The sequence below is a fragment of the Canis lupus genome, chromosome X, assembly GCF_011100685.1.
Source record: "Canis lupus familiaris isolate Mischka breed German Shepherd chromosome X, alternate assembly UU_Cfam_GSD_1.0, whole genome shotgun sequence".
Taxonomy (NCBI): domain Eukaryota; kingdom Metazoa; phylum Chordata; class Mammalia; order Carnivora; family Canidae; genus Canis; species Canis lupus.
The window spans coordinates 6,846,908-6,860,667 of NC_049260.1; the positions used below are offsets into that span (position 1 = coordinate 6,846,908).

Consider the following 13,760-nt stretch of genomic DNA (forward strand, 5'->3'; position numbering starts at 1 on the left):
CAAGCGCATTATTGGAAACAAGCCGGAATTAGAGAGCCGGCCGGCCGTGTCTGCACAGCACCAAGGTTTATTGCCAAGCTGGATTTTATCGAAAGCACATATTTTACATCCTGTAGTACTCGGTTATGCAGAAGGCAAGCGAGTACAGGAAAACTTTGATCTCTAATAATAACACACCATATGAGAGTGGTCTTTAGCAGCACTGCCGGGCCTTGGAATGGATTATACGCATCCTAAGATACTCAAAATAATTCGAGACCCCCGCAGGGTCTGAGGTAGGCCCAGGGGAAATACCTCCAGCCCATGCGTTGTTCTGACCCACAGGGACTCTGCGTCCTTCAGTTTTATAATCCCAGCACCATGCTTGCAAGCAGTAGATGTTGCCAGAGGTGAACGGAGGAGTATCTGGGGGGGGAGACCTGCCCTTTTAATATCAAATGTTCCAGCTCTCCATAGCAATTGTTTCCGGAGACGTTATTTCCTTTAGAAGGCTGTGAAGGTTAATGTCTAAGAATAAGAAATCTGAGTGCACTAAAAGCGATTCGCTTAATAAAAATCACCTACCTGTAATAACATAATAGTTGTGGTTATAGGATTGATCAGCGAATGACTGTAATAAAGGCCAAATCTGGCAAATGGTCCAAGAAGGACGGAATACTAATGAGCCATAGATACAAATTTTGTGATTACAGAGGATTTTGATTTCTGGGCATTAATTCCGTACCCGGTTTCAGGAGGGGCTTGGTCGCCAGGGAGGGCCCCCATCAGCCGCGGCCCAAGCTAAAGAGCCAAGAGCAGTGCTCATGGGGGATCCTTTTACTCTAGTCACGGCGGCTCTTCCCGCATTTCCCCAATTTTAGCCTTCCTTTCCCAGGGGCAGCCCCGGTGTAGAATGGCAGCGGTGTTGGCAGGGAATTCGCTTTCATGGCTCCTCGGTGTTTCACCACCAATTTGTTTGACTGCTGCCATGAACACCTTGGAAAGCGGGCAGGGTAGGCATTTGCTGTGAATTTTGATGTCTTTATTTAGAATAGATTTATGAAACTGTATACCGTGTCATTATTCTTGGCTTCCAAGCAGGAGAAATAAATAGAGGAAATGAAGAAATCCGGAATAGATGTTGTAGCGTCTGGCCAGAGTAGACAGCCCAGTACGGATTTATTGCCTCACGCAAGAGCCCGATTGGGCTCTCTTTAACAAATCTGGTATTGACCAGTTCGTTTCACTGTCAACCCAATTTCCACCAGTTCTTTCAGGAAGAATCACCTGGGGAATGAAAACAAAAATTTTGCTCCCTGAGCTTCAGATAAATAGTACCTCTGGAGTTGGTACCCTAGCTTTGGGGTAAAGCCCCCCTTCTATCACTCAGCTCCCCATACCTGTGATTCTTTTTTTTTTTTTAAGACTTTATTTGTTTATTTGACAGAGAGAGAGAGAGCACAAGCAGGGGGAGCAGCAGAGGGAGAGGGAGAAGCAGGCAGGGAGCCTGATGTGGGGCTCCATCCCAAGACCCGGAGGTCATGACCTGAGCCGAAGGCAGATGCTTAACCGACTGAGCCCCCCAGGCGCCCCTGCACTTGTGATCCTAATGTGCAGCCAGGGCTGAGCACCCACTGCAGGGCACTCTGTGGACACCCCAGCAGACGAACACAGGAGGAAGGCGAGAAGGGGGTGATGCTGGCGGTGAAGGTGGCTACAGTGTGCCTTGAAGGGAAAGCCAGCGAACTGTGTCCCCTTCACTTTTCTGTCCCCCGGTTGTTCTTACAATGGGGGTTGGGACTCAGCCCCCCCGCCCCCAGCCTGTCTCCCCTCGGGGCACCCGGACATTAGGACATCCTATTCTGTGTCCGGGATGCAGAGGCCGCGGCCGCAGTTATCGGGAGCCGCCACTGGGTGTCGCTGTTGCTCCACGAACGAAGCCCGCGGCGCTGTCGCCGAGTGGGCCTGGAGGCTGGGGCGAGGGCTGGCGTGATTACCAGCGGGGGACCCCTCCCTCACCTCCTTTAGGGCTTGGTTCAAATGGCTTCTTTGGCTTGAGGCGTTCCCTGACCACCTTTTTTAAAAGTCCTCTCCCCCCTCAGCCTTGTGCACCTCGCCCCAGTGTGTGTGTGTGTGTGTGTGTGTGTGTAAAAAAGCTTTATTAAGATATAATTCACATTCCATACAGTTCACCTCATTAAATTGTACAATGCTGCCATTTCTAGCATATTCAGAGTTGTAAAACCATCGCTGTGCTCAATTTTAGAACGTTCTCATCAGCCCCCAAAGGACCTCCGTACCCCTTAGCTATCAAGCCCCACAACCCCCCCCCCCCTTCCTCCCAGCCCCAGGAAGCCAAGAATCTACTTTGTGTCTCTACATATTTGCCTGTTCTGGACATTTTGTCTAGTGCAGTCGTACAGCACGTGCTCTCAGGATGAGCTGCTCCTCTGGCATCATGTCTCCAGGGTTCGTCCTGGAGCACGCATCCGTGCTTCGTTCCTTTTTGTGGCCAAATGCTGTTCCATCGTGTGCCTGGACCGCATTTTTTATCTCTATTCAGCAGTACGGGCCTATGGGTTGTTTCCACATTTTGGCTCTTGTGGACCGTGCTGCTGTGAGCCTTTGTGTGCAAGTGTTCGTTCGCATAGACGTGTGTGTTCATGTCTCCTGCGTGTACACCCAGGAATGGGATTGCTGGGTCAGATGGCAGCTCTACGATTAACCGTTTGAGGAACTGGCAGGCGCCCCGGTAACGTGCCGTACTTGCCTCCCTAGCACTTACCACCTTCCAACAGAGGCCCCGGTTTACTTGTCTGGTGTCTTTCCCGCCGTGACGTGGGATTCCACAAAGGCAGGGAGCCGAGTCTGCTTTGTTCACTGCCATCTCCCCAGGGCGCGGAGTAGGGACTGGCACATAGTAGCTCGGTACTTAGTAGATACCCCTTGAGTGGATGGATGGATGGATGCACCTGGGTTTTCTGATTTTCATTCATTATTTATTGCACTATGGATATAAATTCCTGCCACCTACCTGACACAGGTACAACAGTGGACAAGGCAGGTGGCTCTTGCCCGCTTAGAGTGGACACAGAGCCTGGACATCTGGCCTGACCCCTGCCTTTGGCATGCAAACCACACAACAAAATTCCCCCTACCCTGGCACACACTTACAGACTAGACACTGTACACACATGTGCGTGCTTGCACACACACACACACACACACACACTCATATTAGGATATGATAGGTATGGTGATATGGTGATGGGGGAATGCCTGGGAGGTACACCTAGCCCAGACTCAGGAAATTGGGAAAGGCTTCCCAAAGGAGGTGATAAAAATACTGAATCTGGAAGATAAATAGGAGGTTGCCAGGTCTGGGAAGGACGGTGCTGCCTGAGGTGGTGTAAAGAGGAGAGCTCCAGGAACATGGTGTGGGCAGGATGGGGGGTTAGTGATGGAAAGAGAGGAGGCAGGAAAGGAATGAGAGGCCGGCTGTTTGAGTCCGAGACCTGCTAAGGATTCAGGCTTCCTCTCAAGAACAGTGAGCAGGTTTCGATGTAACAGAAGAGCAGGGAAGGGTAAGCCCTGATGCAGGTGTGTGGATGCAGGTGGGGAAGTGATATTGTAATAAGGATCTAGTCAAAGTTAGAAAAAGTTAGTAGCCCGGAAGTATTCCCTGCCTCTATAAAAGACTCTGGAATGGATTATTCTAGAAAGAGCTCCAATGTAGCCTTCTGTGGCCCGCTGCACGCTCTATTTTATCTCACTTCTGTCGGCCTTTGAAGTAGTTACCTAGAGGCACCGGGATGGCTCAGTTGGTGAAGCAACTGCCTTGGACTCAGGTCATGACCCTGGGGTCCTAGGATTGAGCCCCACATTGGGCTCCCTGCTCAGTGGGGAGTCTGCTTCTCCCTCTCCTTCTGCCTCTGCCCCTCTTCTCTGCTTTCTCTCTTAAATAAGTAAGATCTTTAAAAAAACAGTCACCTACTTACATAGATCCACAATCCTTTATCCATAATTTAAAAAATCCAGAAAGTTCTAACGGGGATTTTCCAAATTTGGTGGCAAAACCTTACTTAACAATGAGGCTATTATAGTCATTATGCCTCCATTTTGTCTGAAGTGTCAAATTTGCCTGAGAAATATCAGTGTGTGTGATCCCAGCATCGTGTCCCAGAAGCCACTGAGGGGGTTACCTCCTCTATAGGGCTTATGTACCCTGTTTCTAGAATTTGGAATGGGTGCATTCCGAAATTGCTTGGCACCAGTAGCTTGTGATGACTTGAGCCCTGTGTGTCTGTCACTCCTGTTGGATTTAAGCCACCCACACGTCAGGTATCCTTGGTCACCTCCTCCTCCGGCATGGCTTGCCTGGCCGCTGGGCTCCTGTGTAGGCCCCCAAGCCGCGTGTTCTCCTGCATCATCACAGGCGGTTCCTCCAAGTGACTCTTGCTGCTTCTTCCAGGCACCTTGGCTGGGGTCATTGATCTCGCCGTCGACTGGATGACCGATTTGAAGGAGGGGGTCTGCTTGTCTGCCTTCTGGTACAGCCACGAGCAGTGCTGCTGGACTTCCAACGAGACCACTTTTGAGGACAGGGACAAGTGTCCCCTGTGGCAGAAATGGTCGGAGCTGCTGGTGAATCAGTCGGAGGTGGGTGTCTGGGCAAGGGCCTGGCCGGGACCACCCGCTATTCCACAGGCACTTTGGAACACCACTGGGCCTTCTGTGAATGTCTGTGCTTTCACGTTCAAGGGTCTGTTCTGATCACCGTCCTTGGTGCAATACCAGTGCCACTTGGCTTTTTCTAGCTCTCATGTGCAAACTTAAGTCGGAAAAGCCTTTCCTCTTGATTCACATTCACGAAATATATATATATTTGTACAAGTCTTGTTAATTTTCTTACTGAGTGGTTTGCTGACGGTGATAAAGAGGTAGGGTTGCATTTTATACCTTCTAGTAAGAAAAGAAATTATCTTTTTTTTAAACAAAAAAACAATGCCAGCTTTATTGAGCTAGAGTTCCCTTGGTATGCCATTTTTAAAAATTTTTTATTTATTTATGATAGTCACACAGAGAGAGAGGTAGAGACACAGGCAGAGGGAGAAGCAGGCTCCATGCACCGGGAGCCCGATGTGGGATTCAATCCCGGATCTCCAGGATCGCGCCCTGGGCCAAAGGCAGGCGCCAAACCGCTGCGCCACCCAGGGATCCCTTGGTATGCCATTTAAAGTGTACAGTGCACCGGCTTTTAGAATGTTCAGAGTCATGCTACTGTCACCACAATATAATTTTAGAACATCTTCGTCATCCCAAATGAAACCTTGTACCCATTAACAGCCACTCCCCATTCCTCCCAACTCAGCAGCCCTAAGCAACCCCTGATTTTCCTGTCTCTGAGGGGAATCCTACTTCGGTGTCCGACTTCTTTCACTCAGCATCATGCTTTTCCAGTTCATTCATGTCACAGTGTAAATTGGTATTCCATTTCTTTTTTGTGGCTGAATCCTATCTCACTCTGTGGCTAGACCACATTTATCCACTCAGTTGAGGAACACAGGCTGCTTCCACCCTTTCACTGTTAGGAATGATTTTGTTTTGGACATTTGTGTGCAAGTTTTTGTGTGGGCATATTTTCATCTCTCTGGGGTCTCTGCTTAGTTGGGGAATTTCTAGGTCATGTGGTAACCCTTTAAACCCTTTGAGGAACTGCCTGAATGTTTCCCGGAGTGATTTCATCATTCTCTATCCAAAACAGCCGCATGTGAGGGTTTCTGTTTGTCCACCTGCTTGCCAACACTTGTGAGTGTCTGGATTTGGTTCTAGCCCTCCTGGCAGGTGTGAAGTGCCATCTCAGTGTGGTTTGTGTTCTCGCCCTCCGATGCATTTTTATGAGTGCATTGCAGAGTATGTTCCTGGGCCTTCTGTCAAGGGAGGGGCCCAGGCGTAGCGGGTGTTGTGGGGAGCTGCAGACTGGGTGCTTGCCTTTGTGGCACTTAGAGCTTCAGATCTGTACAAAAAGATCTTCATTAGGGAAAAGGGTTAGCTTGTAACTGAATTCATTGGTGACTGCAGTGACTATAGGTCATCGACAGATCAGAAACCCAGGTAGAGGGGAACTAAGTTGGCAAGATTCACATTAAGGGTAGTGTAAAGACGTATTTTTGGAAGATGGATGTAATTTATCCCTTTTCTCCCCCCACCACACACGTTTAAAATTAATTAATTAATTAATTAATTAATTAATTAATTTTGCCCGATAGACTTAGCATAGCTGAAGATATGTGGAATGTACTTTGCCATTTTGCTAAACCTCTTCCTCCGTGGAATTGAAAACTGATTCCTTCCAATCTCAGAAGTAGACGGGGCTCTTGAAATCTCACACGTTCTCGGTGCTCTCCATTACTTCCCAAAATAAATTCTCAACTGGGGTTGATGGGAGTGGGCAGGCAAAATTGGCTGGACACCTTATTTTATTTCTTGTCTCCTATTTGCAATAGGTTTTCTTTGGGGGGAAATAGGGCTGTCCATGTTTTCAACCGTTTCTAAGATTTATACTTTGATTCAAAGAATGCCTGTTAGGAAGAGTGAGAAGTCATTTTTAGCCTCAAAAAAGTAGGGTTCTAAGTGGGTGAAATGGCATTGCTTGGCTCGACTTCTCTCGCATAGGCTGTGAATATATGGGGCCGCAAAGGCCAGAGCGGCGGCCCGGAGCGCGCGTTTGCAGTTACCAGGTGCCCGGGGCCGCAGCCTGTCCTTCCTTTCGGCCCCCACTGGGGTGCTGCGGGGGTGGCGGGAGGCCCCCAGGCCGGTCCTCGGTGCAGAAAGTACTGTTGGGCCGTCGGCTGGCTCGGACTAAAGGGTTCGGGGCGTTCTCCCGCAGGAGGCGGTGGCCCTTCCCCTGCAAAAGTGCCAGGTGGGCTTGCTGACGTGCATTTTGCTGCCCTCACCCCGGGGGGTGCAGCCTGTGCTCCCTGCCGAGGGAGGCCGGTCCCCCGCCGAGCTGGCCGAACCTTCCAGGGCCTTCGGCAGAGGCCTCCACTGCACCCTCCGTGGCCCGGCGGGAGCGATGACGTCCCCGCAGGCGGGCGCCCCGGTGGGAGGCGGTGTCAGCAGCTCCGGGAGGGCCCCCCATCGCAGGAGCAGCGGCCAAGCCCCCCGGGGCGCCTCACGGTCCATCCTTGCCTCGCGTGTTTAGGGGGCCAGCGCGTACATCCTGAACTACCTGATGTACATCCTGTGGGCCTTGCTGTTTGCGTTCCTGGCCGTCTCCCTGGTGCGCGTGTTCGCGCCCTACGCCTGCGGCTCGGGTATCCCGGAGGTGAGTGCTGCCCCCCTTGCTCTTGCGCCCGCACAAAGAGCAGCAAATGCTTCTGTGGCGCCTAGGGCCCAAGCCCAGGCCCGAGCACCTGCTACCTGTCAGCCCATTTGGCCCTTACAGCGAGCCTATGAGGTAGCTTCTACTTTTCACTTGATGGCTGAGGAAAGCGAAGCGCAGAGAGGGTACGTATCGCGCCCGACGTCACACAGCTGGCTAGCTGCAAGTTGAACGCAGCCATCTGGCTTCAGAACTTATGCTCTATATCCAGAAGCTGTGCCCTGTTGCTTCTCAGATGCTTAAATGCTTTGCAAACCGGGCATAACCCTGAGAGCCTGAGGAATCAGAGTTCATTAACCCTGTGCCTACATGGGGCACCTTAGAGGCCTGTCAGTGCTCCTGTGATGTAATGAGAGGCAAAGACCGTAACGGAGGTTTGTTGCTCAGAAAGTTTACTGATGAGTCAACTCTCTTATGAGTAAACTCCCTTGCCACGTTTAGCTTTGCTGGTGACAGGGTAATAGCAATGTTTAAAAAACTTAATTCCACATTCAAGGCTTGTGCTGTGAATACACCCCTGTGAGGTTAGAGTTCTTAGGTTTTTTTTAGCACTTTGATGTAAGCCGAGTGTGAGGGAAGTGACCTCATTGATCAAGAGGAATGCTTGAGATTAAACTTCAGACCTAAGAGGATCTACTGGTAGAATAATGGTAATTGAGCTAATTCCCTCAAAAGCCCAGGCAGTGAACATTTTTAGCCAGAAATAAGTCTAAAAGTTCTTATATTGGGGCGCCTGTTGGCCCACACTGTTAAGTGACTGACTCTTGGTTTTAGCTCAGGTCATGATCTCAGGGTAATGACATGGAGCCCCACACTAGCATGGAGTCTGTTTGGGACTCTCTTTCCCTCTCCCCTTTCTCCCTGTGTTCTCTCTCTCTCTCTCTCTAACAAATAAATAAATATTTCTTTAAACAAGTTCTATCACTATAATCAATGCAGTTCAGTTATCCTTCAAGCTGGTGTTTCAGAAGTGCCCCAGAGGTGGAGATGGCGAGTTGAAAGACGTGACCAGTTGTGGCGACAGACCTGCACGGGTTCCTGCTCCCCTGCACTCACGCTCTTTGGTGGCTCTTGCCAACACTGCTGCTGTTCCGGGCAGTTCTTGGAAACAGCTGGAGTAACTGAAAGATTGTCAAAAGAAAAGCCCAACGTTGTCCTGATCCAGGAGAAAGAGAAGAATACATCATGCTGGCTTTTTGTTGGTTTGTATTAACATATTCCTGCAGGAACCCGACAGGCAGGCCACGGACCATCCTGTTTATACCTGTTCAACGGTGAAGAAACCTATACTGCCCAGTGCACGTGTGGACTGGTAGACGCTCGGGGCCCGTGCTGTGTGCGTGCTGTGTGTCCTGCACGCGGCCCTGCAGCCAGTGCCATTTTCGGCCTTCGCTCTGCCTTTCTCCCAGATGAGATTGTGCAAAAACAGACGTGAAATGTGCATCACGTCCAGGTTCTTCCCTGATGCGAGACTCACATGGGGACAAATATATGTTTTCAAAACAAGCATCATGGCACAACTGCCTGCGTCATATTTGGTACCGAAGACCCAAGGCATCCCGGGTGCTAAAAAGAGCAGACTCATGTTGGCCTCTCGGTTTTATGATCACACTGTCCGACAGTAGGCTTTTTTGGGACCCAGGCTGCCTTTCCAAAGTGAACAGGTGGCCAGTGGGAAATTGGAAAGTTTAAAGCATCGATAAAAGGGGTGATGGGCAATCCCATCTTCCCCTTCCAAGAACCAGAGACGCCTGGCTCAGCTTGTGGTCTTGTGGACGGACAGGCGGCCTGGGCGTGGGCTCTGTCTGTGAGGGGCTGCCTGGACTTGGTCTTCGTCCAAAGCAGGCATCTATTTGTGACAGCTGAACTCGGAAGGAGTTAAATCCCAAGTCGAGCATCACGTTTCCTGTGGCAAATGTGCAAGGCACACACTGGTGGGGATGAAACTCAGGAAAGCAGTAGCAAGTGAAAAAAGTGGCGAAAGAATGTATAAAGTATGATTCTGTTTATATAAAGTCCACAAACAGCCACAATGAATCCACATACTGTTTAGTGATACACACACACACACACACACACACACACACACACATACACGTATGCTAAAAGTATGAAGAAAGGCAAGGAAATGATTGGGCTCAGGGAGGAGGAAGGTTCCAGTGAGGAAGCAAACACAGGGCTTTCATAGTTACTCTCCTCTCTGAAATGTGGTGGGTTCAGGAGTGCTTGTTTTATTAATATGTTTTTATGCTTTTAACTATATATATATATATATTTCTCAATTTGTGAAAGAGTTCATAATCTTTTTTAAAAAAGATCTTATTTATTTGAGAGAGAGAGAGAGAGAGAAAGAGAGGGAGAGAGAGAATGATCAAAGGGAGGGGAGAGGGCCCGAGGAAGAGGGGGAGAGAGAAGTAGAGTCCCAGATGAGCAGGGAACCCAACACGGGGCTTGATCCCAGGACCCCGAGATTGTGACCTGAGCCGAAGGCAGATGCTTAACTGACTAAGCCACCCAGGCGCCCCACAGTAATCTTTTAAAATGCCAGGAACCCAATGGAGGTTTTATAAAGTTTTGGTTACTATGACTCAGTAGTAGCAAAAGTTTCACTATTATTATAGTGGAGCTTGAAATTCCTAACCTTAAGGGTGCAGTACCCACCCCAGCCCTTGGAGGAAGGGGCAGGAGTGAAAAGGACTCTGGTTCATGTGTAAAAAGAACCTTCTGGTCAAAACCCAGCTCACCATGTAAACTTCACTCAAAATGAGATATAGGGCCATTCTCCCTCATTAAAAAAAAAATATTTTATTTATTCATGAGAGACACTGAGAGGGAGAGGCAGAGACACAGGCAGAGGGAGAAGCAGGCTCCCTGCAGGGAGCCCGACTTGGGACTCCATCCCGGGACCCCAGAATCACGCCCTGGGCCAAAGGTAGGCGCTAACCCGCTGAGCCACCCAGTGGTTCTCCCTCATTTTAGCAAAGCTACTGGCTGAACTATTTAGGAAGTAAGCTTCTCTTCGTCCGAGGTGATGTGCTCCGAGCTGCCGCATGGTGCGGTGTCCGCGGACTTAGGTGGTGGCACACTGTGGCACGCCGTGCAGGTTGCTCGTCCTCCCTAGCATTTGCTTCTGATACATTTTGATTGCTTAGGATGGACATTTTTTTAAACGCAAACTTAGAGAACATTTATTTTGTGTAATAAATGCTCTGTGTCGGCTCTATTTGAAAAGCACACACTAGTTCTTGGACGTGGGAGTTAGAGAGAAGCAGGCAAGGGCGTCCCGTCTCTCGTGCTGTTTGCTTTGTTGGTAGAACCACTGTTGATTCTATAAGAAATCATGTCCTCTGTTTTTTTTAATAAATATTTTATTTATTCATGAGAAACCCACAGAGAGAGGCAGAGGACAGGCAGAGGGAAAAGCAGGCTCCCCACAGGGAACCCGATGTGGGATTTGATCCCAGGACCCTATGATCACTCTCTGAGCCAAAGGCAGACACTCAACCACTGAGCCAGCCAGGTGCCCCAGAAATCATGTCCACTTAACACTTACTTTGAATTGATGTCGCAGTTCATGACAAAACGTGAACACTCTCGCAAATATTTATTTACCAGAAAGATTGTACAGTTAACACCAGCAAGTTGCAATCCCCCCCATACATCCCGTGAAAGCCCTGTATGATTCAGTCTCTATTAATTCATATTAAGCAAGTGATTAGGATTTGGCATTTACTTGGAATGAATTTGCTTTCTTTAGTCCCTAATTTGATCATGACAATTTTATAAAATCATTATAGAGAATTACAAAATACCTATTACATTGTTCAATTCACCACATGTCACGGCTGGCAGAGGCTCAGGTAATTTAGATGCTTGTAATCTTCTAAATGGTATTACGCTCTTAAACTGTACCCTAGGGTCCAAATCCACATTAACTAACTGACAAAAAATTATAGATAATTTTATTCGAGGCAACACAAAAGGGCAGGATTGTGTCAGGCATAATAAAACATCCCTTAAATAAAGGGATCTGAGATTCCCCCGAGCACGGGCTCAAATAGGCCAACTACCACTAGTTAAAGACCACTTTAACCACTGCTAGTTTGTCTGCCGTTAGTGGAAGGCTAGTTCAAGAAACACTGTGTGACTATAAGCTAGAAGACTTCACTTGGGCTTTATAGGAAGGAGCCCCCCAACTTCTTCGGAAATGCGTGTCTGCACGCTCTCCTGCTTGGTCTTCCTCCGTGATTTATGCAGCAGATCTCTATCAAAAATGCTGGAGGTAAATGTGTTCCATTTATATATGTCTTTAAAATTTTGAGGATTAGATCACTTCACAACCCTCCCCAAATTGCCAAAGGTGACATGATGCTAGAGAGCGTTTTGGGGACCGTCCCGTAAATTTGGAAAAATTAGGAATCCCTTCAGGAATGGAGCGGTGGTTCTCCATGTGGGCTGTATTTTTGAATCAGCTCGGGAGGCTGTAACAATCCCCATGCCCAGGATACACCTCCGACCGATGGCATCAGATCTCCAGGGGAGAGCCAGTCCTCACGGGTGGATAATCTCCCAGGTGATTCCAGTGAGTGCCAAGGCCCGGAGAAAGGCTCGAGAAGGACTGAAATAGCTTTTTGAGAAATGGATTCCTTGGCGGAGCAGTGTCCAGTAGGTGCTTTGAAGATCTGCAAATATCGTGACACTGACAAGGGACAGCACTGTCCCGATCTGTGTTGGGCAAGGGGAAAACAGAACCTGACCAGATCTCACTGGCTGATTCACTGTAGGCTTGTAAATCGCCAGCTCACACCATAAACCTTCACTCCAGGGCAGCCAGTTACGGGAGAGGCTGCAGGTAAAGAGATTTTTATCCATCAGTGATGCTTCTGTATCCAAAGAACAGGGGTTTGGGGTCAAGAGGACTCCAATATGTGAAATCAACCGCTGAGATTGGCACCCAGTTGAATTCTAACAGCATAAGGCAAACTACACCTTTAGGAAGAACACTATTATTTGGCCTTTGTTTGGCCTTTACAAAAATGTGGCCCATCTGAAAATGGAGCAAGACGACTCTACCTGTAGCCAAAGTCCTTCTCAATACAGGAGGGCAGGATTCGACGGAAGGGAAGGAGTCGTCCTGGAGTCAGTCATCTTTACATCCCCTGGAGATGCACGATTAGAGTGTTGAGCATCTTCTTTTTCCAACATCGTGTTAAGAATATTTTCAAACATAGAGAAAAGTTGAAATAAGTGGACGGTAAGCTCCCATGCACCTGGCCTGCAGCAGGGGTCAGCAGACTTTTCCAGTAAAGGACAGGGAGTCACTATTTTAGGCTTTGTGGACAGAGAGCCAAAATCTAGCAACTATTCCCAGTAAAAGATTAGTAGTCTTGTTTACATATATTTAAAAATGCTAAAAGCACTCTTAGTTTGCAGGTCATATAAAAATAGGCAGTGGGCTGGATTTGGCCCACGGGCCATAGTTTGCTGACCCCGACCTACCATTCAGGTGATATTTTGTTCTATTTGCTCTGTCATATAGCTAGCCAGCTTTCCGTCTCTTTATCTTGGACGTCCCTCAATAATCAAAAATTAAGTTAAAATCAATAGATTTGATGTCTCTCTTCAACACAACAGAGGGTACTGTGAACATGATAGAATGCCATGAAGAAAATGAGACCTTGATAATTGCTTTTTTGGTCCTTATGATCTCTTATTACTTTAGAAGGTTTTTAAAAAGGTAGGTAGATTGATTTTAGAGAGAGGGAGGGAATGTGGGAGTGGGGGTGGAAGGGCAGAGGGAGAGACAGAGAATCTTAAGCAGACTCCACGCTGAGCGCAGAGCCGGACTCGAGGCTCGATCCCATGACCCTGAGATCTGGGCCTGAGCTCAAATCAAGAGTCAGACGCTTAACGGACTGCACCATCCAGGCGCCCCTACTCTAGAAATTCTTAAGATTTCCTATGCATCGAATGGTTTTGAGTTACCATGAATATAAAATTATATGTTATTATAAATTCTCTTAGTATAACATTATAGCCAAACCTGAAACTAAGGTAGCCTCTCCTCTGCGGGATCGAGTGAGTCTAGTGCAGGGAGTTACCTTCCTCGCTGCGCATCGAAGCGGCTCACTCCCCCTCGTTCTCCATCCCCTGTTTCAGATAAAGACCATTTTGAGCGGCTTCATCATCAGGGGCTACTTGGGGAAGTGGACCCTGCTGATCAAGACCGTCACCCTGGTGCTGGTGGTGTCCTCAGGCCTGAGCCTTGGGAAGGAAGGGCCGCTGGTGCACGTGGCTTGCTGCTGTGGCAACTTCTTCAGCAGCCTTTTCTCCAAGTACAGCAAGAACGAGGGCAAGAGGCGTGAGGTGAGCAGGCTGCGCTCCCGAGTGTGGGATG

The 13,760-nt window shown here is 48.7% G+C and overlaps 1 protein-coding gene across 4 annotated transcripts in view; it reads left to right on the forward strand.

The window, feature by feature from the left end:
* CLCN4 (chloride voltage-gated channel 4) overlaps positions 1-13,760 on the forward strand; it is a 69,023-nt gene that overhangs the window by 31,034 nt on the left and 24,229 nt on the right. For all 4 annotated transcript variants that reach the window (XM_038586800.1, XM_038586801.1, XM_038586802.1 and 1 more), the window contains 3 exons: positions 4,451-4,638; positions 7,184-7,306; positions 13,523-13,729. In XM_038586800.1, coding sequence (XP_038442728.1) covers positions 4,451-4,638; positions 7,184-7,306; positions 13,523-13,729 — 518 coding nt within the window. The remainder of the gene's footprint in view (positions 1-4,450; positions 4,639-7,183; positions 7,307-13,522; positions 13,730-13,760) is intronic.